The sequence below is a fragment of the Cinclus cinclus genome, chromosome 17, assembly GCF_963662255.1.
Source record: "Cinclus cinclus chromosome 17, bCinCin1.1, whole genome shotgun sequence".
Classification (NCBI taxonomy): domain Eukaryota; kingdom Metazoa; phylum Chordata; class Aves; order Passeriformes; family Cinclidae; genus Cinclus; species Cinclus cinclus.
The window spans coordinates 2,013,592-2,037,769 of NC_085062.1; the positions used below are offsets into that span (position 1 = coordinate 2,013,592).

At 54.6% G+C, this 24,178-nt stretch overlaps 1 protein-coding gene across 1 annotated transcript in view; it reads left to right on the top strand.

The window, feature by feature from the left end:
- The window catches only part of NCOR2 (nuclear receptor corepressor 2), a 156,726-nt gene that overhangs the window by 94,309 nt on the left and 38,239 nt on the right, over window positions 1-24,178 (top strand). The window contains exons 15-19 of the mRNA XM_062504674.1: window positions 4,447-4,568; window positions 5,443-5,615; window positions 8,301-8,363; window positions 17,350-17,492; window positions 21,748-21,895. Of these exons, the coding sequence (XP_062360658.1) occupies window positions 4,447-4,568; window positions 5,443-5,615; window positions 8,301-8,363; window positions 17,350-17,492; window positions 21,748-21,895 (649 nt within the window). The remainder of the gene's footprint in view (window positions 1-4,446; window positions 4,569-5,442; window positions 5,616-8,300; window positions 8,364-17,349; window positions 17,493-21,747; window positions 21,896-24,178) is intronic.

Genomic DNA, 24,178 nt, shown 5'->3' on the forward strand with positions numbered 1-24,178 from the left:
ATAGATGATGATTCATCGCTCGACTTAGAGCGACCACGTTATTCCAGCAGATTGCAAAATCATAAGAGGAATGTTGTGGTTAGTTTACGGCTTAACTATGCAAATCGTCAGGAAGCCTTCAGAGCCGGAGAACGTAAGGCACAGCGCGCCCGGATGGCTGGGCGGTGAGCAGGGGCCGGGAGCTGGCCATGGGGCTGTCGGGGACCGGCCGCCCGCGGGAGCCGGGGAGCGGGGAGGTGAGTGATTTTGGGGAGACGAGGGGCCGGAGCTCCCGGGGAGCGTGCGAGCGGGGCTCTTGGGAGGCGAGGGACGCGCTGCCGGCTGCCGAGGGGGTTCTGGCTGGTTTCTCCGTCTGCCTGCCACGGGCTCCGGCGGGGCTGGGGAGGGCAGAGGTGGGCGAGCTGCTTCCCCCACCTCCTCCTGCCCTCCCGTCCCGCTTCCAGAAGCAGGCAGTGCCTCGGCAGAGGAAGTAAACAGAGTGGGAGGAGCTGCACCTCTTCCTCGCCAGGGCTCTCTCGCAGCTAGTCCCGCTGTCAGGACACGCAGCCGAGTTAGTCCGCTCTGAACAGGGACAGCCTTTCCGTGCCCGGCGCTCCTACCTGGGAGCCGAAAGCGAGCTTGGAGACGGAGCTTTATGGCAGCAGAGCTCCTCGTACCGTGCCGTGCCCGTGCTCCGTGCCAGCCCGGCGTGTGTGCCGTGCCCGCGGCGTTCCCGGCGGAGCTGGCAGCGCTCTGCGCCGCTCCGGCTGCTCCGGCCCCGCCGGCACTTCGGGGCAGAGGTGAGCAGGTGTTTGTCATTACGGAGCTGCTCGGGACGGAGATCAGCCCGCTTGTCCCCCTGGACTCCGGGCAGGGTCGGCCTCTCGCTCACCCGTCCCGTGTCCGATTTTGTCCTGGGGCCTTTTTTTTTAAATAAACAGGATGCGTCGGCAGCAAAAACAAGCAGCAGCGATGCTGAGGAGGAGGAAGGGCGGTCCGGGGTTAGAGCGTCTGACCTGGGAGGGAGGGACGGACAACCCTGCCCTCTGCCACAGGCATCTTCCCTGACCTCGGGCACATCCCTTCGCCCTCTTGTGCAAGGTGGGGAGCACGTACCTGGTTTACCTCCGGGAGGTGGAGTGCCTCATCGTCAGGATGGCAGAGATGTAGGTGGAGAGAGGTTTAAGCTTGCCGGGAGCTGAGCAGTTTTGGTGCCGTCCTTTGGTGTGTCCGCTAAGGGCTGACCCACCTGCCAGTCCGCCTCTAGCCGGGGCGGTGTGAATCACAGGGAAACATCAGCTGTAATTGGGGAAGCATTTCCTGGCCCGTCACGCTTTGGGATGGCGTCCCGTCCCTTGAATCATGCAGAGCTGGTCTTTGTCCAGCACTAAGAATAGCTTCCCCACACACCGCGGGGACAGCGCGCCGGCAGGGGGGCCCGGCCGCGCCTTCCTGCCACTGTGCCATGGCATGGTCCAGTCCCGATGCCAGTCTGAGGTTTGGGGTAGGGCACACAGCGTGGGTGGGCTGGGGCAGCCGCCGTGGTGGATCACTGCGGGATGCTCCCGTCTGTGTGTGCTGTTTGTAGCTGAGCTCTGAAATGGCTTCGTTCGGCACTCTGGGGCACCCGCTCCCCAGCCAGGGCTGGGTGCTCGGTGCCAGCCCCACAGCTTCGAACCCCTGGGTGTGATGTAAGGGGGACACTCATGAGCAGAGGCGTTTGCTGGGGTGTTTGGCAGATGCCCTGCTCTGCAGCCAAGCTCTGGTACAGGAGATAAGCCATCACTGTGGGCTTGCCAGGGTTCAGATCAGCATTTGGCTGGGAGCCTTTCCCCAGATGAAGACATGAGCGCAGCCTTGGGTGGAGCTGGGTCAGTTTTCCCACCATGGCGTGATGATGCTGCCCATTTTATGTCTTTCACTTGGCTGACAGGTGAGACCTGTCCTGTCTGTCCTGCTGGGTGCTTATCCCACCTGGCTCTCGCTCCTGCCATCGGGCACCCGGCCGTGGCCAGAGCAGGGCAATCACTAGAGGGCAACCTTGGATTGAGATGTGCCTCTGCACTGGGAGAAACCTTAGCTTGATGTCCTACCAGGCTGGGCTTGAAACGTTTGGGAGGAGAGGGATGTGCAGTGGCCCACTGAAGCCAGCCCAGTGGGGTTTGCCCATCCTGATTATGCCAAAACTTGGCAGATGCCTCTGCAGGGAAGCACCTGTATTTCTGCATGAGCAACCAAGGCCACTCTCATCTCTCCCTGCCTTCCTGCTCCTGTGTTTGCAGGATGGTACAGGGAACTCCTTGGCATTGCTCCCATTCCAGCCTGTTCCTCTGGGGAAAAGCTGCAATGGCTGTTCCAGCTGGCCTCCCCTTAGTTCAGACAAGTGTAGAGACAGGGTAAGATGATGCTGAACCTTTCTTGGACGCTCACTCCAGCCTGAAGCTGGGGCTGGTACTCATGCAGTCATGGCTGAGTTTAAATCTGAAGGAGGGCTGGGATCTCTGGGATGCAGGGTTTCCCCCATCCCTCAAAAGGAAATATTTGTAATTGGGTGGGAGAAATACTGCAAACCTCCTGTGGTCTCCCCTCCCTTGCCAAAGCCTTTGGTGTGGGAAATGCAGATGGATAGTGATGGCCAGGGCTGGGGCAGAGCCTGTCCTGGTGCCTGCCCAGCCCTTGGAGGTCACAGCCCTCACCTCACACCTCAGGGTGTCTTGTCTGGGCTGAACCCATGCTCAGGGTTCACCATGGAATGACTCAGTCAGAGAGTTCAGGGCAGTGCTGGGGAAATGCGCATGATGGATGCCCTTTGCTCCTCTGCAGCCAGTGCAGGCTTCCCCACCTTCTGTTCCAGTTTGTCCACTGCCCTCCTCCTGCTCCCCCAGTCCGGGGCCTGGCAAGGCAGTGCCCAGTGCACTGGGGCTGACACTTTCCTTGGCCACTTGCTGCATGAGACAGCCTGTTCCCCAAGCCTTAGTCGTCTGTGGACTTTGGAAAATACTAAGCAACTGACTGCTCATCCCAACTGTTCCCTGACTCCCTCTCTCCTGGGACTTCCCAGCCTTGCAATCCACAGAGCAATTCCTGGAGCAACAGGAGTGTGAGCTGATGCATTACAGTTGTGTTCTGCACGTGTGCAGAGGTGCTCCAGGGGCTGGCCAAGCGTGCCAGCATCCTGATGGCACAGCTGCCTCCCCTATGCAAGGAGGAAATGAAAGTCTGTGGGGTTTCAGTGGTGGCTGTGCCTGGGTTTTAAAGATTTTTGTTCAACCAGGGCCTGAAAGAATCAGTGGTTCTCTCGTTAAACTGCTCCATTTGACAGCTCCACGCTTCTGATTTTAGCACAGCCCATGGAGTCAAAGAGCTATGCTTGCATCCAGTGCTGCTGCTTCAGGATGCCCACGTTTGAAGTAGCCTCCCAGTTCTGCAGAGTGGGATCAGGCCAGTCCTACTGGCTCAAGGGATGTGAGGACACCTCATCCATATTTGCTGTATGGCTGCATGCCAGCCAGACCAACCACCTTCTGCTGATAAACCATTTTAAGGCAATTTTACTCCCCATTACATCACCAAACCCTTCCCAAGGGGTGGTGGAAGCCCTGCAGGCTGGGCAGGGGCTGGGTGAGCCTGCGTGGGTTTCCTGGAGCAAGCAGCCTTGCATTAGCCAGGAGCAGGATGGTTTAATAAATCATTTCCGTCTCTAATTTCTACTTCTCTATTCAATGCCTCTCGTTTGCTGGTCACCAGAGGGAAGGGAGGTCAGGGGAACCAGGCCTCCACAGCAACCTCCTTCCTGCAGCTGTTGAAACAAAATCCAGAACTATAATAATCACTGTGTGCCTCCCTGGGGTGCCGTGGTGCCTTCGGTCTGAGCAGCAGCAGCAGCGTTGGGGTGGTTGGGCTCACAGCTGAAGGTGCCAGGTGGTAAAGAGAGGGCAGAGAGGGCACCTTCCCTGCTTGGTGATACAGAACCACAAACATTCCCCATGGGCTGTGTCAGATGCTTGGGAAAAAGATCAGAAGCGTTGATGTTGCTGAGCCTCGGGGTGTCACTGGTGCCCTGTCTCCTTCATGCTCCAGCAAAATGCATCCACTGGATGCAAATCATCACCCATGTGGCCAAGCCAGAACAGGAAGGTAGTTCTTACCGCCCTGCCTTACCCCCACATCAGATCCTTGCTTGTTGCCTGATCCCAGGGAAGCAGCTGGGGCTGTCTCACTGCCTGGAACAGGAGCCAGAGTGCAGCTGCCATGCCTGATCCTGAACTACCTCTGATCTCCGTGGAAAGGTCTGGGCCCCTGTGGCCTCCACCAGTGCCCTGCCCGCACCCTCTGCCTGCAGCTCTTTCCTCTTGGCCACTGGCCCCCAGCATTGTTCCACAGCAGTTGTTTGGGTTGGCCCAGGTGCTGCCCTGTGTATGCCTCAGCACTGAGGGCTTGGTTTATTTTACCTCCTTTGTTTTGCAGCAGCAGCAAATGCCCCGGAGCAGCCAAGAAGAGAAAGATGAAAAAGAGAAAGAAAAAGAGAAGGAGGGAGAGAAGGAGGAAGACAAGCAGGAAGCAGAAAATGACAAAGAAGAACTGACAAAGTAAGGATGACCCTCCCTGCATTGCTCCAGTGGGCCGGGGGTGCAGTGCTGGAATGTGGTGATGGGATGCAGCATAGTCCAGGGCTGCCTGACCCTGTGCAGAACCATGTGTGTCCATCTCACCTCCTCTGCAGAGAGGGAAAGGCAGAACCTCCTCCTCATTCCTCTTCCCTGCTGCTCCCAAACTGGGAAAGCAGCACGATATGGTTTGTTTTTTTTTTATTTTTTAATATGTATCATCCAAATCAATCTGCAAAGCTCCTGTGATCCTCTAGCTTGTTTTGTTGTTACGAGAGCCTCTGGGAGCTGGAGGAGCAATCCGGGCGCAGCAGAGCGCTGCACTTCACCTTTAGTGTTATTGATGTCAACGTGAGCACTCCCAGATGAAGAGCTCCAGCCAGCCCTGCCTCCCTCACACCGAGCATCAGCGCCGTGGCAGGGGAAGGTTGGCACGCAGACCGCTCACTATCTGTAATGGGCTTAATACTTGGTTTAAAAGAACATCTGGCTTCATTATATCTAGGCTGCAAAGACATTTACCAGCAGGTCCCTTTCAGGAAGATAAATGAGGAGGAGGCAGGGATGAATTTGAATGGTCTGGTATTAAACCTGTCTCTGTCAGGTCTCTGCGTGCACTTGGTGGTGGAGCTGCAACCAGCTGCAGAAAGAAAACCCCACCACAAATCCCCCCACCACCAATCCCAGCCAGGAAAAGGGCCTGCGTCTGCAAAAAAACTGCAGACCTGCCCCCCTAAAAAAACAACAACAAAAAGAAAAAAAACCCCAAACACGTGCAGAGAAATAATTGCTTGACCTAAAAAATCAGACCGACTAAACTTTTTTTTTTTTTCCCTTCTCTCCCTGTTTTTTGCAGGGACAAGAACGACGACACATCTGGAGAAGACAACGATGAGAAAGAAACTGTCACTTCCAAAGGTCGCAAAACCGCCAACAGCCAGGGCCGGCGCAAGGGTCGCATCACCCGCTCCATGGCCAACGAGGCCAACAACGAGGAGGCAGCCACACCACAGCAGAGCGCAGAGCTGGGTAGGTGCCAGAGGATGAGGGGACCCTGCCCTGGGCTGGGCTTTTGGGGTATCCATTGTGCTGGGATGGGACGTCACTCTGCTCTGCTCCCCGCTCGCAGAAGAAGGGTGAAATGCTTCTTATAGGGGAGTAGCAGTGATGTTCCTCTCTATCATGTGGATTACTCAGTGTGGTTCACCAGGATAAGTGGGGGTATTTGCAAGCCTGGGCTTTCCTGGCTGACTGTTAATGGGTTTTATGGCCTTAGAGGGAAAGTGTTGCAAAAGACAAGAAAGGAAGCCTTCCATTTTAGCAGTGCTTTGGCAAGGTTTGCGTCCCCCCTGCACTTGGAGCTGGTTCCTTTGTGACTACTCCAGCTTCCCAGTCCCCTCAACCTCTGTATGGAATCCTGCTCTGCCCTCCCAGGCTTTCCTGGGTCTCTGCCACTGCTCCTACCTGCTCTGTTTTCAAATTTGTCTGAGCAGCTGCAGCCTTTGGGATCTGCTCCTCCTTGGCCTTGGGCATTGGGCTGGTCCATTTCCATCCATGCCTGATGCAGCAAGGGGTGCTGCCTGTACTGTGGCATCCAGGCACTGCACCAGCCCTCAGCATGTGGCCATAGCCGTGCCACACTACCATGCTGGCCTTGGGCTAGATGGGAATTCATGGCAGCATCCAGAGCCCTATGTTGGGCACATCTGCCTCTGGCATTTGCAGCATCAGTAGTTGCCACCCCAGGGAGCAGGCTCATGTATTAACTTACAGAAGCCAATGCATCGAGGAATTTGGCTGATTTTCCTATATTTTCTACTCTGTCAAAATACAAAATTACTGCTGTGCTACCTAAGGCAGGTAAAAATAAAAGCAGGGTGACTCCTCTCGGTTTCCTTGCTCTGCAGTTTCTTGCCTGTGCTGTTCCATGTGCTGCTATAAATCACGCGGAGGTGTTTCGCCTCCCTGTTCTCTGCTGACAACTGGCTGAAGCCTTGATTGCAAGCGCTCTGTTTTCATACAGGCGATATAAATAGTCCCCAGCACAACAGAGCCCTGCTCTCTCCCTCCAACTTGTTCAGCAGTGCTGCAGAGAAGCAGCAGATAATGCCAGTAACTTAGATGGGATTTTTTTAATCTGGTATCTCAGAGTCCTTGATAAACTTCACTGCAAACACGGAGGAAAGCCTTTAGACCATGTTAAATTGGGAAAAAGGAATGGATCAATTCCAGTGACATATCTGAGCAATTGATTTCACTTTATGTCTCTCCAATAGTGCTTTAATTTAGGTTGGCTAAGAAAGTTACTGCATTTTAAATACCAATTGAACATTAAAAAACAGCACAAAACCATATTGTGGTTTAACTGCAGCATGCCGGAGCTCCCTGTAGGCATCTGTTTCATAACTGCACAGCCTCAGGCTATGCCATTAATCAAACCAAACGGGCAGTTTCTATGACATTTCTGTGCCATACAATAACAGCCATCACCAGCTGAGCCAAGGGCCTGCACAGTGCTGGGGACACTCTCTTTTACGTAAAGGAGCGTTGTGGCCCCAGCTCTGCCTGCTGCCAGGGAGAAGTGGTGAGGTATTGATTTCCCTTCCTCCTGGCTGGTGTCCCAGGGGCGACAAGGTTCTCGGGGAGGCAGTGACCTGTGCTGTCTTCTGGGAGGTGACACCTGCAGTCGTGCTCAGCCAGCTCTGAAGGAGATTGTTCTGCCCAGTAGTACTGTGGGCGCTGGAACTCATGCTGTCCTCCCACGGGGTCTCAGAGCTTCTTGGAAGATCCTTCCTTCTCTCCTTGCCTGTATTCTGAACCTATCAGCCTGTTTTCCATTTTGAAAGGACACTGTCAAAACATCTCTCATCACTGTTGAAATAATGCTTTGCCTGTTGTTTAGAGTAATAACCCCTTGGCAGCCTGAGCCGGAAATCTGTTTCCTTACCGAGTTGTTTTTTGTCTCTGACTCACACCCCAGTTTGTTATTGTAGGGTTTGCTCTGTGCCAGGCTGCCAGCAGGACTGGTGCATAGTGAAGGCTTTATGCAGGACTTCAGTGTCCCCAGCACCTGCTTGGAGCTGGGGAGAGAGGCAACATCAGATGCTGACACCCCTGTCAGCCTCCTGGCTGGAGCAGCATGTCCCCTTGGCTGGGCACTGCTCCAGACAGGCCCCCACTGTTGCTGGAAGTGGCTCAGAGGTGTTGTCCAGTGATGGCACAGAGGGAGCCTGTGGTCACACGGCCAGCACCCCTGACAGATGCACTTGGCCAAAGTCACCACTGAGGTGACGCTGTTTCTCCATCTCTGACGGTCACACCCTGTGTCTGCCTCCTCCAGGGCACACAGCCACAGCCAGCTCCATCTTAGGTACCTGTTGTTGGGCCAGGGTGCGTGGTACCAGCAGCAGGGAATCTGCTGCCACTCTCAAACCATCTGGCTTTGCTTCTAGGCCCAAAGTGAAGGTTTTGCATCACTGAGGTGCATCCCAAGGGGATGTTGTACATGGAATACTGTGGCATGGGAAAACCTCACAAGCCCACACCATGACAACCTTTCTTGTGGGAGCACTTCTGCACTGCATGGGGTTTTGTCATGCCTCCAGGGAACAGGGCATGGGCCAGGGCTTGGGTGTTGGGACACCTCCTCTGAGCTCGCTGGGTTTGCTGGCTCCTGCTCACAGCTGACTGCTCTCTTTCCTTCTTCCTTCCCAGCTTCCCTGGAAATGAATGAAAGCTCTCGCTGGACCGAAGAGGAGATGGAGACCGCTAAAAAGGGTGAGACACTCATTTTCTTCTTTTTATCGGCTGTGCTGGAGCTAACCCAGCAACTGGGGATGGAAAGCATCTGACTGTGTGCTTTGGTGCATTGTGGTGGGTCCTGAGCTGTGGGGCCGGATCCTGCCTGTCCTGCTGTTGGTTTGTTCCCAGTGCACCTCACGGAGGGTGTGGGGAAGGCAGGGAATGGTGCAGGGAGTGTGCTCAGCTTCTATAGCCCTGGGAGCTGTGCCAGTACCAGGGATGCCTGGGCTGTGGCTGGAGCCATGTGTGTCCCACGAGGCAGGAGTTGGCTGTAGGAAGTGGGGAAGACACCATTGCAGTGTTGGAGCTGCTGGTGCCTATATGGGGTGCAGTTTCACCCCACTCTTCAGAGCTTTATGGCCTCGGTGTGATCTGTTCCAGGCACACGGAGAGTGTCTGCCTGTGTTCACAGCTCTGGGATTCAGGGGGAGGGTGGTGAACCCCAGCACTCCTCAGGCACGTGTTGGGGAGCTCTCGAGAGCCAGGGCTGCGGGCAGCGTGGGGTGACTTTACATCCTGAAGCTGATTCAGAGCCTTTGCTGAGACCATTTTTAAAAAATGCTGAGTGTAGCACAGCCCTTCTTGCCACTTCCCCTCCTCGTGCCGCTCCTGCGCCAGCTCTTTCACCGCTTTAATTTTTTGCCAAAGTCACGTCCTGTTGATGGGCTGTCGAGCTCACGTCCCCAGCCCGTGCATCCCGCTTGCGTTGCTGCCGACTCTCCTGGCCCGGAGAGGATTGTAAATGGGAAATTAAAATGGAAATGAGAGCCGTTCGGGGATGGCAAAGGCAAATAGGCGTGTTAGCAGGTTCGTCTCAGCTTGGAAAATGCACCTGCTGCTGGGATGGTGATTACATGTTCTGGAGCGCCGGCTGCCCAGGTGCCGATGGGAGCTGTGGACTTGGATTACTTTGCCTGTGAATATCCCAAAGTGTTTGGCTCGCTCGCCTTTAAGCTGTTCCAACCCTCTTTTGCAACCCAGTGCCAATCCCATGCATTGCTGAACGGGGCTCTCTGTAGTCACAAAACTTAACAGATAGACTTTAATCAAGCAAACTGGCCTAGGGCCAGGTAATGGGGTGAGCAGATGCTGGCAGGGGAGGGTCATTGGAGGGATCTTTTCTGAGCACTGCTTTATTTTGGAGATCAGCATCTGGTTGTTAAAAAGTGCCTCTTGTTTTATGCTGGAAGCTGGAGGTGCGCTTAAGGAGTCTCAACACCAGCTGCCAAAGCCTGTGTGAAGGAAGGATAAAGCGTGGGAGCATGTAGCACTATTCCAGCCCAGGGGCCAGGAGGAGGCAGGGAGATTTGCTGGTGTAAAGCCCAATGGCTGATTGTTTCTCCCTTCGTTACAACCTGGGAAACTGAGATTGCAACACCAGACTTCTACAGAAAAGCCAAATTCCCCTCTGCCAGGAAGCAGCCGCTCTAATGCTTCAAACTGGCTGTGTCTGGCATTTCCAGGGACCTTGGTGGTGGGGGTTTCCGACTCATAGCAACTGTGAAACTCCGGAGGTAACCTCAGAGGCTGGAGGAGGTGGTGGCAGAGCTGCTGCCAGCGTGGCTGGGCAGGGGCAGGGGGAGTGGTGGCCTGCTCAGGCTGGGCTCAGAGACACAGGCACATAAGGACTCGGCCACCCAAGGTACCCTCCTCCATACTGGTACCAGTAAGAGCCCATGGCTGCTTTAGGGAGTTCAGTAAGATGTGAGTCCCAGGGAAAATCAGCCCTACCACCCCGGGGTATTTTGGCAGATGGGGAGAGTTGGTGACCTCTGTTCCTAGCGCTTGCCAACCAGGAGATCAGCCCAGCCCTGCTGCCCACCCCTGCGTTTCCTGTGTGTGGCATGAAACTCAGTGTCATTTGTGTTCAGGGTGGTGAGAGAAAACAGCCCTGGGACAGAGAGACAGCAGAGCTGCCTGCTCTCCTCCACAGTCACAGAGCTGTACGGGGAGTTTCCATCAGGAGAAGGCAAGATTGTGTCTGCCAGGGGAGACAGTGAAGGGGAGTACCATGTTACTAAACTTAAATAGGGGAACAAAAACCCAGCAAGAGGAAAGTTCTTGGTTAATGACGCTTCCATTATGCAATAAACTTCGATTCAGTAGTCTGTCAAAATGTGCAGAGGTTGGGATAACGATGGGGGAATGTGTTTTTCTGATATTATCTCCTTGCGCCAGGGCTGTGATCCTTAAAGCAGGAATTGCTTGAGGATTTCCCCCTTCCCTTCCCTTCCCAAACTGGGAAGCGGGCAGCACCCACTGCTTTGCTGCCGGGCAGGGTGCAGAGGCATTCGGCAGGGATGGGGCTGCTCCTTGAAAGGCAATGTTGAGGCAGTTCCTGCCTTGGGGGACCTGCTGGATGAGCCCTCGCAGGCAGGAGTTCAGGGTAAGCTGAAAGGAGGTCTGTGAGCACCAGCCTCAGCACTGGTGGGTTTATTATCCCCCCCCAGCCCCTCCACCAAGTGTCACCACTAATGCCAGAGCTTCAGGGCAGCTGCAACCGCCCTGGAGCTGAACTCGATGAACCAGGAGGTTTCGACATGACCTTTGTTAGTCTTTAAAGTCTGGTACCTGTTCTCGCCCAGCTCGGGGTTTTCCCGTGGTGTCTAACAAGTGTTTTTGTTCTTTGAAAAGAAGTGGGTGCAAGTGGCAAGTTCTTGCTGAGGTCCTCCCTGCCTTGCCTACTAGGCTCTGTGCTCCTTTTCCTCAGGGCACAGCCAGCCTGGACTCTTCATGCCTTTTCCCACAAGGAGAGGCAACGGGGATGGAGTCAGCCTGATGAGGCAGAGGAGGGTTGGGCACGAATGCAAATACTGATGACAGAGAGTTAAATAATCCCTGAAAACTCCTATATAGTTCCTTCTGGGTAGGTAAAGAATATTCCTTTGGATACCAAAGGCACTCTTTCGAGCACTTATTTTCAGCACTGCCAGCAATTGATCTGAGTTTTGGACTGACCGGAACCATTTTTCCCCCAGTCCCGTTCTGTTCATGAAACTAAAATAAAGTCAGCCACCTTGCATCACCTTTGAAATGCAGGAGCTGGCTGGGTGATGCTGGGGAGCTGGCAGCTCCATACCTCCCTCCTTTTGTCTCCCCTGAGCTCATGTTGGAGCCTTCCCTTCTCCCATCAGAGGTATTTACAACTGTAAAACCTGCTGATAGTAGTAAAAGTGGGCTGGAGAAACTGGTTTGCAGCCCATGCCCATCACTGCACGTTGTCCTTCTCAGTTGCCTTGGGGTGGGATGTGCCTTGGGGTCTCCCAGTCAGGTGGGAGGCAGGGTGCAAGGGCAGCTCAGAACAAGGAGAGCCCAGCCTGGTCATCCCTGTGTCCACAGTCGTGTGTGCCTGGTGTTTGTCATGAACTCTGTACAAAGCAACGTGGTAAAAATTACCAGGATGGGGCAGATTGGGTGCCATGAGGGCATAACTGTGTCCAAGGTGTAAATTAGCCACGCTTGCCCTGAATGAGGCTGTGGTTGACTGCAGTCCCATCCCTGCTGTCCCAGGCTGATGCTTGGCTGCCTTTCACCCAGGACTGTGCCTGTGGTGCCAGTGCCCACCGTGCCCCCAGAGCTGCACTTTCTGCCACCAGTGGCTGAATGTTTCTCGAGTGTGTAGGAGCAAACTGCGAGGATTTGCTTAGTGAGTGTCAGTGAATGGAATACAAAAGGCCTGTCAGGAGGAACTGCTGGGTAATTACTATAATTTGCTGCCTACATTTTAATTTTGAGTATTATTTTTTCAACAATAAGGGAGCGGGAATAGTATCTGAAGCAGGTGAAAGAAGAGGGCTGGGCCTGCCAGCACTGGCTGCTCCGTGTGTACTCACTGCCATGCTGGACCAGAGGGGATGGCAAATCTCCAGGAGCAGGCATCCTGAGGGGGACTTCTGTTCTCTCGTGTCAAAGGATAGGACAGGGCAAAAAAGAAAGGCTGTGGCAGGAGTAGTAAAACCAGATAGGTCTGTGATCAGGGCACAGGGCTCAAGGTTTTTGCAGCAGATGCATGCAGTGGTGTAGGAATTATCTGTTTCAAAGGGAGCTGAGGGTCCCCAGCCAGGGCCAGCAGAGAGGGGACAGTGCACTAAAGCTGAGCTGGTCAGAGGTCCCAACTCTTTGCTGGTCAGGTACCCACACCTTGTTTGTTGACACTGCCTCCCTGCAGAGAAGTGGCATGATGGGTGTGAAAGGTGCTGGGAAGTTCAGCTGCAAGCTCCCTTGTAGCTGTGGGACACATACAGAGGTATGCTTGTGTCCAGTCACCAAATGAGAGGTCCACTGGGAGCACGGCAGGCTGGTGCCAGCATCACCTGAAGGAAGGAAGGGCATCACTGATCAAAGAGGGAAGGAAGGGCATCACCCACCGTGGTAGGAAGAACACACTGAGCTGGCTGCCTGTGCCATGGTCCCTCCAGTAACAGCCCAGTGCCTGCGGGGATATGGACTCACCCCCCACCATCCCCACTGCTTCCCTTGGCACAGCATCAGGAGCCTGGCGTGCACCTGGCTCTGCCACCCCCTGATCCAGGGCCCTGGAGAAGTTACTCACCTTCTCTGAGCCTCTGCAAACCACCCCGAGGTTCGTGCAGGGAAGCGATGCAGACCACGCTTTCGGGATGCCTTGGGTGGTGTCGCTGACTCCACAGGGCTGGTCTTTCTCCAGAGAAGGATTGTGGCACATTTTGGCTGTGCCGTAGCCAGAATTACCTCCGTGCTCGCTCCCAAGAGGGTGTGTGGGCACAAGAGGTACTGAAGGATCATACCAGGTACCGTCAGGTGTAGGGAATTATATCACTTCGTTTTTCCCCTATAACCTTGGTCTGTTAATCCACGTGAGCTCCCATTAAGGGACCCTTTTACGGGCTCTCTCCGCCCTCACCAAGCCCAGGGTGGAGCTGGGCAGCCGTGCCAGAGAGCCTTGGGATGTCTCTGGTAAAAGCCCCCAGCTGCAGAGAGCCGAGGGCGTGCGAGCCCATCGCTTTCTTGTCAGTTCTCCGAGATGCTGAGCACAGTACCCCGTTCTCCGAGCTCCTCTTCCCTTCCAAAGCCTCCTCTTGCTGTACGGGAGCAGAGGCCCCGGTCTGCCCACGGTGACACCGGTGCCAAACCTCTCGCCATCCCTCCTGTGCCGGGACAGCAGCTGCAGGGCCGAGGTGTCCTGGGATGCCAGGGCAGCCCGTCGGTGCGACACTGGGCTCGCCGGCGCGCACGTCCCCAAAGAAAAGCGCCTTTGATTCCACTTGAGAGCGGAGAAAACTATTAGCCAAGCTTTGTTTTCCTGGATCCCTCCCCCTGCCGCTGACATTCAGCCGAGAGCGAGGGAGACAGAAAGTGAGCGAGGGAGGGCGGGAGCGGGTGCCAAGCGCCGCACCCCTTGTCAGCTTGGGTCAGCGCCACGTTCGTTATTAATGCTCTGTCTAGAGGTCACATTCAGATGCAACGAGCCCCGGGTCAGCCAGAGGAACAGATTAGAGCTTGCTCGCTGCTCCGCCACATACCGACGGCACCGGCTCTCCGTCCCCGGGCTGGCAGGAGCGGAGCTGCCGCGCTCCCGCCCCTTCGCTTTTTTTTCCTCCTGCCTTTATTATTATTTTTTAAATTATTATTATTTCTTGGCAACGTCGGGAATCTCCTGAAACTGCACAGTCTCCCTGTAGCCCCGAGCTGCTGAGCAAGGAGATGAGGTAGGGGAGAAAATACTGGCGGCGCTTCCATCCACCTTAAGAACCGCGGCTGCAGCCGGCTGGAACGCTCCGGAGAGCGAGCGGGAGGAGAGCGGAGAACGCTGTTCGCTCCAAAGGGAAGAGCGCTGGGGCCGGAGCATGTGTTCCCACCAACTTCTGCCATTGGGGTCAGCAGTCTGCCGCCTGTGACCTGCTTTCCAGCCTCGGTGCCCGTTTGTTCGCCGCTCCCGGCCGCCCATGGCTCTGAAATCCTCTCGCCCCCAGGATTTAAGGAACCGGCTTTGCTTTCTTCTCTGTCTCCGGCTGCTGCGAGGGAGCGAAAGCGAAATGCGTGGGGAGGGTGTGAGCGGAGCACTCGCAGCGCTTTGCCGCGGGCTGCCGTGCCCGGGGGGGCTTTGAAGAAGTGTCCTGACAGCCGTGTCCTTCCCAGCCCACCCGCTGCACACTCCAGGTGTGCTCCCTGCCCGCCGGAGCCGGAGCACGTAAGTCGGGTGTTGGGGTCCGAAGGATGGGGTTAACCTCAGGGTTGTGTGTGGCTGCGTCCGGAGCCCCCGCCCCGAGCCCAGGAGCTCAGCCTTCCCCAGGATCTGATAACTCGGTTAGTCATAGTTTCACTTGCGATGCGGAACCGAGGGCTGGTGCTGCCGTGCCGGGGAGTGCCGGGCAGGGGGAACAGGCTCTGGGGGTGTCTCTGCTGAAGGAGATCATGGAAATGGGGTGCCTGGCGAACCGGGATTTACCGGCACGTCCGGGGGTGTCTCGGCTGGTCCCTCCCGAGTGTGCAGATAACTACAGCGTGGGAAGCAGGTGTTGCCGTTTTGCTCTGGTTTCGTGTAGAAGAAGAGTGGCAGGGCTCCCTGCTGGTCCCGCGGGCAGGGGCTGCAGGCAGCTTCCTCCTCCTTCTCCTCCTCCTCTTCCCAAGCAGTGGCCACCTGCCCGGTCAGCTGCAGGCTCCTTCAGCAGTGTCCGGATGAGCAGGGGTGCAGCCAGCCTGGGCGGGGGGAAGGACAGCCAGGAACTGGCATTGCCTGTGGCTGGTAAAGGTGACACCACGCTGGGGACCACTCACGCTGACATCCATCACCCCCACAGCCCCGAGTTCTGCCGTGCCAGGTCCTGCTTCCTGGCATCTTTCCTGCCAAAGCACCCGTGCCCATGGCACATCCACACCGCTGCCAGCGTCTTCGTTTCAGCTTTGCCCGGGGCACACAATCAGCATTGGCCCGGCTGTTACACTTGGTGCTGGGCCACCAGTGTGGTGATGAGCAGAGGGACAGAGCTGCCTGTTTGCTTTGGACTGCAGCAGTGGGTTGTGTCAGAGGGGATGGGTTGTGACACTGGGGACTGTCCTGTTTTCCCCTGCGGCATTCAGCAGCGGCAGGGGGAGGACTCCTGCCCTACTCGTTGCTTCAGGATTGGTGGCCGGATGTGATTTTTTTAATTTTTTTTTTTTTTTTAAGAAGTCCCAGCCCATCAGCGGGGTAACGGAGGTCGTGGGTTTGGTTGAGCGAGGCTGGAAGTTGCAGAGTTAAAGCTCAAACTTGTTTCTTGGCTTGCCAGGGCCTTTCTGGTGCTCAGTGCATGTGATGCCTCGTACATGCAATTTGATAAGCCTGGTGCTGGGACGGGCAGGATACAGGCACCAGCTGGATGTTAACTCCTGCTGCGCTGGGTGCTGCTGGTTTTCTCCAGGACCTGGGAAGCAGGAAGGGGGATTTCGTCTCTCTGGAGGTCCATGGTGGCATCTATTCAATGCAGACATGCCCTCGGCCCCCACGCTGTGCCCTCGCCTTGCACAAAACAGATCTTGGCCGGGGGGCAGGATATAAATCATATTAAATAATTATATAAATAATATAAAACCGTTCTTTGGGACCGGCTGTGTGTGGCTGTGCTGAAATCAGCCCATCCCCTGGGGTTTGTTGTTGGGCTGAAGCAGAGGTTGGGCTGGCACATGGCAGCAGCTTGGCAGGAGGCTGGCAGCAGGACTGGGGCACAGCTGCCATATTCGCAGGCACAAACAGAGCCATGCCAGGAGCCCCAGTGTGACACTTGCCATGGTCCCAAGCCCCATGGGGTCAGAGCAGCCAAGGAGGGGTTTGGATATGGAGCCAGTGGTCAGTGCCACTCCCAGCCACACAGGGCTCTGTGGTTGGTGGTGTCTGGGCAGAAAGTCCCCTGGCAAAGGAGAAAGATGTTCTTAGCAGGTTCATTCCCTGCTGGCTTTCATCTTGAAGTTACATTTCTGTGGCTGTATAATAACTCTGGACTTACAGACTCTGCCTCTTGTGCCCTCACGAGGTGCAGAGAAGGGCTGGGGAACTGTTGGCCCAATAGTGGCATCACATGGGCAGTCAGGAACAAGGCAGGCTGGCAGTGTCCCACAGGCTGGTGGCAGCTCCAACCCCACAAGACATCGCACAAAGGAGCAGCCACACAGCAGGAATAACCACAGGCAGTGAGGGGTTACTTCCCAGAAAACCTGGATGGTTCTTTCACAGGTCACCCCCAGGAACCTGGGGTGCTAGTGCACCCATCCCTGGGCTGTGCTTGTAACTTCTACCTCCATCTGCAGGACCAGGGGTGCCCAGATACCCCTGCAGATATGGCAAGGACACGGGGTGCTGTCTCCTTCCTCCTCCACTCTGCTGGGTTTGCCCCATGTCTGGGTGGCACCATCTGACCAGGATTGCCAGCCCTTGGCGTGATGCCTGACCTGGGAAGCTGCTTTTGCTCATGAGCCTGTGATCAGCACTAATCCCTTGGCATGTCTCTTCCCAGCCAGGGACATCACCTGGGCTTCCCTGCTGGCGTGCTGCCGCTTACCTGCCTGGGCTTCCCTCCCCTTCCCAACAGGGCTGTGTGCCTTGCTACCCTCTTGAAATCCTCATTGGGGCACAGGAGGGTGGGAAGAGCCTTTGCTTCATGTTAGGGGCTGAGAGCAGCTGTCTCAAGTTCTCCTGGGTGTGCCAACACCTGCTGCAGCCGTCCCAAAGGAAAGGCAGCACCTCTCGTCCTCATGACTGCTGAAACAGGGCTGTGGGATGTATTTTATTGCAGACATGGTCAGCATAATGCCTTTTTTTCCCTTTGGAAAGAAAAACAGGCTCTCATAGGTCATCCCCTGGCCTGGAAGCCATGCAGACAGGTGCTGGTGACCATATTGTTCCTGTGGAGTTTGGCTTGCATGGAGGAGGTTTCCCGTCCTGGTGGATAATACTGCCCTTGTGCATCTGGTGTTAAACCTTTCTCCTCTCTATCTCCTCCCACTGCAGGTCTCCTTGAGCATGGGCGGAATTGGTCTGCCATTGCCAGGATGGTGGGCTCCAAGACAGTGTCACAGTGCAAAAACTTCTACTTCAACTACAAGAAGAGGCAGAACTTGGACGAGATTCTACAGCAGCACAAACTGAAAATGGTGAGAGCCCTGTCCCAGCCGGCACTGGGCACTGTGGGTATTTCCTAGCAAGTGCTTGGATGCCTCCCACAGCTAAGGTGGGCCTTTATCATGTTGGGTGAAAGCTGGGGGGACTGTGGAGTGGCACGGGAAGGGGTTGTCCCCCCATCTGTCCCTGGGAGGTCTGGATGAGGCAGAGCTGCTGCGTGGGAGATGCCTGGGTGTCTGGAGCATGGCTGGTACACAGGGAGATAAAGAATAGCAGGAGGAGGAGGAGGGCCGTGCTGTGTTGGCCAGGATGCAAGTTCTGATGGCTGTGGAAATACTTTGTCTCTGGTGAGACTGTGCTGTTCCACCCTAGTGAGCACAGAGCCCAGCTGGGCCACACGGGTCTGTGCCTTGCAGGTTCTGCAGTTACCTGCAGTAAACTGCTTTGGTTTGCCTCGAAGCAAATCAGGGATTTAGGACAACGTGAGGAAAGCCTGGCTCTGAAAGAAGTTTTCTCCAGCACTGCAAGCAGATGTGCACACCTCTCCGTGCCTCAGTTTCCCCTTCAGATGGGGCACATGCTGCTTCTTTCCTGGCATGTGGTGCAGGGTGTGAATGTAGTGGGGCTTGTTTGGTGTTCTGGAGATAGCCTGGACTGCTAAGAGACACTAAAGATTATAATTATTTCATTTGTAGAGTATCCTGGGGTTCCCAGTTTCTGGCTAATAGAATTCACATGGCTAAACCCCCAAGGGGTGCTTTGAAAATGCAAAGGACAATGTTCAATGCAGGAATCTTTCCAAGCGAGCTATTACAGCAAGAGTAAAAAGAAAGACAGGAAAACATTCAATGACTCACCCAGGAATTTAATATCCTAGTCAGTCTATAGGAATGAGAGAAAGAGAAGACATCGGCGATTCTTTTTTATTAATTCTCTGTGCACAGAGACACTCCTGTGTTCCCATGTTTCACCAAATTGTTTTTAGAAACAAAGCAAACAAACTATATAAAAGACCCCCAGACCCATATAAAGGGTGGAATGAAATATTCTATGAAATGTGCATCAAGCCCTCTGAATATAAAAAGTTACATTAGAAAGATATCATTGTTCATTACTGGGGAGAATCTGAAATAAGATCATACAGCTTTGCTGGCAGTGGAGCCGGTGTGTATTAATTTACTCTGCTCCCCAATGTTGCAGAAATTATATCATGGAAGTGTTTTTCTGCAGAACCACATTTTTCCCTGCATCCGTCCCTCCAAGGCAGCCGCTAGACTTCTCCAGTCTAATTGCTCACTCTCACTTGCAGTTTATATCAGCGTCATCATTTTATTCTTCGTGCATTGGAGGCTGTGGGATTCGGTCGTGGAAAAGAACAATGAACATTCAGCTGTTATTTATTGTACTCTATTGTTTTGTGGCAACAGCAGATGCCAGAAAGCTGAATAAAATAAAAGAACAACTGAGATGGAATTGCCACAGACCTTCCTTCCTGACTCCTAAATATAATCCCAAGCAAGCCGAGCCTCCAAATCTCACCCTATAGCCAGTATCAGCCATGACCTCTGGAGAGGAAGCACGTGGTGAAACAGTGTGGCATCGTTTAATATTGCCATGATATCCACAGATGATTCCCTGACCTCACCACCACCAGCTATTGCTGATCATGTGCAGGGAAATGCAGTGGCTCTGCTTTTCCTCCTCATACTAAGTGAGAGTAAACTTAATTAGCAGATCTCATTCATTTCCCAGATGGGGCTCATTAATATTGTAGCCGCCTCTTCCAGGTAGGTGTGACACCAGGATTCAGCAGGCTGCAGGTGACTCTTAGGAGCTGCGGGGCCAGTGTGGGATGGGAAACGGACACCAAACCAGCCAGCTGCACTCTGGGGAAGGCAGCCTGTTACTGCTGGGGCAGGGTCAGGCCACCTTGAGACTTCCCTTTATCTGCCCTGCTGTGTGTTTTGGCTTGGTTTCACTGCTGCACCGCTTGGATGTGTCCCGGGCATCGGCGTCACGTAGCCGTGACCTTCTGCACACTGCACTCACTAACGTTGGCATTTAAGGAAAGCAGGGCATTGGGCTGCACAGTGTCCTCGGAGCTGCTCCTTCTCTTAGTGGCTGGAGATTAGGTACTGTCTTCACTGGGATCAGTCTGTGGTGTGATTGTCACTTTGGTTTACTGACTGCTGGGCTTGTTTTGGCTTGTGCAGGAAAGAGGAGTCAGTTATCACTGGGGCTGGTCCTGCTTGGAGACCAAATTCTGTGGGGACCTCCTCTTTTTAAAGCATTTCTTTAATTCCTTGCTTTTTTGGATGATGCTGGCTTTGCACAGCAAAACTGCTTCAGGAGCATAGTCTGGTGGCCTCTGCTTCTGGGGAATGAGTGTGTCTGACTTGCCTTGGTCCTGCTGTTAGGATAGGCTAGGAGATTCCCATCAGGGTGGGTCCATGTTGGTAGTGGGGTTCGGGAGCTGTTTGGGTCGTTGCTGCCACATCAGGTGGTGAGTGCAGGGAGAGGCCAAATTTGTCAAGAAGACGACGTTGTGGAGGAGGAGGCATGGAGCGTCCCCTCGTGCAGGGTTCCGTGTCCTTTCTGTGCACAGTGTACATCCTCGGTGTCAGAGCGCTTGGGTGGCTCCAAGTCCTGGATGCTCCTCAAGAAATACCTGGTGGAAGGTAGAGAGGAGCAGCACTGCACAAGGAGTCTGGAGCTGTAGGCATGATAAGAGGCAAAGTGGTAGCCTTGAACACATCTCTACATGCAGCCAGGATCTGCTGCCTGTATTTCACATAATTTTCCCTAAATACCAGCAGTGGGATCTGCTGGGAGAGGAACCCATGGTGTCCCTGGGGCCACTCGCTGCTGTGCTCTGCCAGCAGCTGCCAGCCCCAGGCTGTGGCCAAGTAGGGTGCTGAGGCAGAGGCTGGTTCCCAGCTAATTCCCAGTGAGGAGCCTGCTCCTGCCCGCGGCTGAGTCACAGACCCGTGAGTAAGAGGCAGAGAAGTCTTTGCCATAGTAACGTCGGCGCTTTGTCAGTGCATTAGCATGATGGGGAACTGCTGCTTCACACAGGAACGTGCGGTGCTGAATCGCTGCCGTGGCAGAGGCGCGAACGCCGGCAGCTCCAGGACACCACCGGCAGGGCAGGGATGGGGCAAGGGAACCACAGAGCCTGGCGTTCCTCCCGCTGCCTCTCCGTGCCTGCACAGAGCCGTTTCTCAAGTGCCTCTTTCCCTCTCTCCTGCCCAGTTTGATAAAAATAGATTTTGAGCGAGCAGCGTTTCCAAGCAAAAAGCAGTTGTATTTGTTTGTTTTATCTGGAAGTTTTCTAAAGGATTGAAAAGTTGGGGGTGGGTAAAGGGGGGAATCAGCTCTTCCCAGCACAGAGATCCAGCAGCAAAGTTAACGTTTCCACCACGGCTTTATCTTTTCATCCATGTAAATAAACGTCCTACACACGTCACTCATGTGGGGTTTGCAGGGAGAGCCGGAGATGATGAGCCTGTTCCTACTGGTAATATTTACTCAAGCAACAAGAGCAGGAAACAATAGCAAAGCTGAGACTTTTCCTTTAGGTCTGCAAGAGGGAGCAGCTGTCCGCACCCTCGTGGCTGTGGCACGTGCTCCAGCCAGGGAGGTTGGGGCTGTCTCAGGGCAAGCCAGGACACCAGGCAGTCACCTTTGGGATGCCGTTCTACACTGAGCTTGCCCACTGTCCACCGGTGACAGCTGCACTGGCATGGGAGTCAAAGTTCTTTGGCAGCACCTGCCAAAGGGGTCGTAGAAGCAGGTGCATGAAAATGTTGGCTGGGCCATATCTGGGGCATCAGCTTCCTTATCTACGGATAAGCGTCAAATCGCGGCCACACATGTTTGTGTAGCTGGAGGTAGAGCCTGGAAATGCGCAGGACCAGCATGTCACACGTCGTGAGCACACGTGACCCCCAGGCTCTGGCCAGCCCTGCACTGGTGACCTCTGTATGCTTGTCCCTTGTCCGTGTATCCGTGCTGTCCTTCCCCTGAACGCTCGCTGCTGGCTGAGGCTGGAGCTGCCTGTGGAGCCAGCTGGCTACTGCAGAGCACTCGAAGTTTTTTGGTGACGCCGCACTGCCGGGCTTTCAACAGGCGAGTTTGGTCCCCAAGCCTGGTGCTCAGAGGGTTTGCCCAGGGCAGGGCATCCCTGGCAGTGTGAGCATCCCTCTTGACCCTTTGGGCAGAACCAGTGCTCTGCTCCCCCATAACTCCCCGTAGGCTTTGCCTTTCACCGTTCTTCCTCTTCTTCAGGAGAAAGAAAGGAACGCCAAGAGGAAGAAGAAAAAAGGCGCCGCTGTTCAGAACGAAGAAGCCGCCTTCCCTCCCGCAGCCGAGGACGAGGAGATGGAGGTGTCGGGGACGAGCGGCAACGAGGAGGAGATGGCGGAGGAGGCGGAAGGTGAGGCAGGTGGGGGCTGTGGCAGGGAACTCTGCTGGCTTTGCTGCCCGCTTGTGGCAGAGGCACCGTGCACAGTGTTGCAAATGTCAGCCCTCACGGGGGGTCTGTCACCCCAAAGTCACACCGAGGTGACGGTGTCTCACAGCACCCGTGGCATTTTGGATGCCTCTGGATTTCACGCTTGCAAGGAGTGCCCTGGATCACTGCCCTCCTCCCGTGTCTGTCTGGACAGATGGCTATTTTGGGAGCCCTTTGGTTTCTGATTTCCGTCACTGCGCTTTCCAAGAGCTCACAGCTTCCCAGGGCCTCTTGTAAATCACATTTCTTGGTGTTTTGCTTCAAAGGAGGGTTCCTGCATGCTCTTGGCTACCACTGTGGGCTCTCATGGAGCTTATTATGGGCTCAAGGAGAGATAACCCACCAAGGTCTGTGTGTGGCCATCCCCATCCCATCAGGGCATTGATGCTTTCCTGGGCAGTGGAGTTCCCGGAGCCCAGCACTGAAGCAAAGGCAGGGGAAGCTGTGTCTCCCACCAGAAAGGCTGATGCACCTTTGTGTGGTTTTTTCTCCTCCTTTCCCTTTTAAGGCAGTATTTTTCTTCCTCCCATCCATACCAAAGAAAGGAAACAACTTGAAAGTGACAATTTTCAGCTGTTTACCGCTTGGAAAGCACAGCAGTTCAGAGTTTAGAGAAAATGTGCACAATTTTCCAACAATGCCCATTTGAATCCTGTCAAAGTAATTTAATAACTTAACCAGCACTCTGGCACCACAGTGGTTCCTGGCCTTAGCACCCAGGCTAATGGGACTTGAAATGGGAAATATTTTCAAATCGTCCTTGTGAGTGACTCATTGAAAGGCAGATTCCAGGTAAATCTTTTCTGAGGTGATACGTGACTCACAGGAGCAAAGTAAAAGGCAGTTAAGGCTCTTTGTAGGAGTGCCTGAGAGGAAACAACATGATTTTGAGATTAGAGACAGACCTCTTGACATGCTTCTGAGCCTTACTCTCCAAGCATTGGCTCTTGTTCTGCTGCTGGGGTGCCCTACAGAGCTGTGGGAAAGCATGAGGATGCAATGTAACAGGCATGGAAGTGCCAGGGTGGTGTTACACAGGAGATGGGCGCTGGCTCCAGGGTGACATTTGGGGGTGCTCAGACAATACCTTGCAGTTGCAGGGGTCATGTTGCCAATCCAGGGACAGGGGGAAAGACTCAGTGTGGGCATTATGGTGTAGGCTATGGATTCAGCATCTGGAGGGAATGCAAGGAAGTCTTCAGCTTGGCTGAGCTTGGAATGAGACACTGTTGGACGTCTCAGCGTGGCATTCAGAGTAGCATCAGGTGGCAGTTGGGAAGAGTTTTGCCAAACACACTGTGAACCTTGTCCTGGCTGGGTGATGGGACGCCTCGTTTCTTGTTTGCAAGTGAGTGAGATTGGAGAAGACTGAGATTCCTGATGAGTGTGATACGATTTCAGTGTGAGGACAGATGGATGTGCTCTGATACACAGCTCTTAGGACACAGTCCCTCTGTGTCACTCCTGTCAACGGCATTTGAAAGCTGGCTGTGCTGCTGTGGAGACAGGCAAGTCAAGGAGTGCATGTGAGGAAACCCTTGGGGCATGAGCGTGAGAGCCCTGCCCGGTGTGGACACTCTGGGATAGGACTGTGGAAATCTCCTGGTGTTCCTGGCCCTGGCCATGTTTGTCCGGCAGAGGCTTGGAGGGAGTGATCCTCTCCCCAGCTGTAGAAACAATCTCTTGGCAGCACCTAACTCTTGAGTGGTGCATGGATGCTTGTGCTTCCAGCTCGCATCAAGCCACTGGTGGCAGATCTGGGAGTGATCCTTCCCATGTAATAATTAACCTGTCCTGCAGCACTGCCAGCGGTTTCCCTTCACTGACCCTGACCTCTTTTCTTCTGCCACTGGTGGCTTAAATAACAACAAACACGTGTAGTGTTTTGGGATGATCCCAGCTGCTCCAGGGGTGGCAGAGCCAGGGACACAGGTGACGTAAGTCAGTGAGTAGGGTGCTAGTGAGGTGCCTGGTCTGGGGCAGCTGATCAAGTGCCATGGGTGAGAGGGCGAGAAGGGAGCAGATCTTATCCTTCCAAACCAGCCAGCAGCCAGGGTTTTCCCTTAAAATCCAACTTCCCGGTCACTCAGTCTCCAGGCTTTAGGGCGTGTGATTTTGTGTTTGGGTGGGGGTTAACAGTCGTGCTGGGCAAGCAGAGAAGCCCCCAGAGCAGCCCTTTGCTTAGCAGGCTCTGGATCTGGGGAT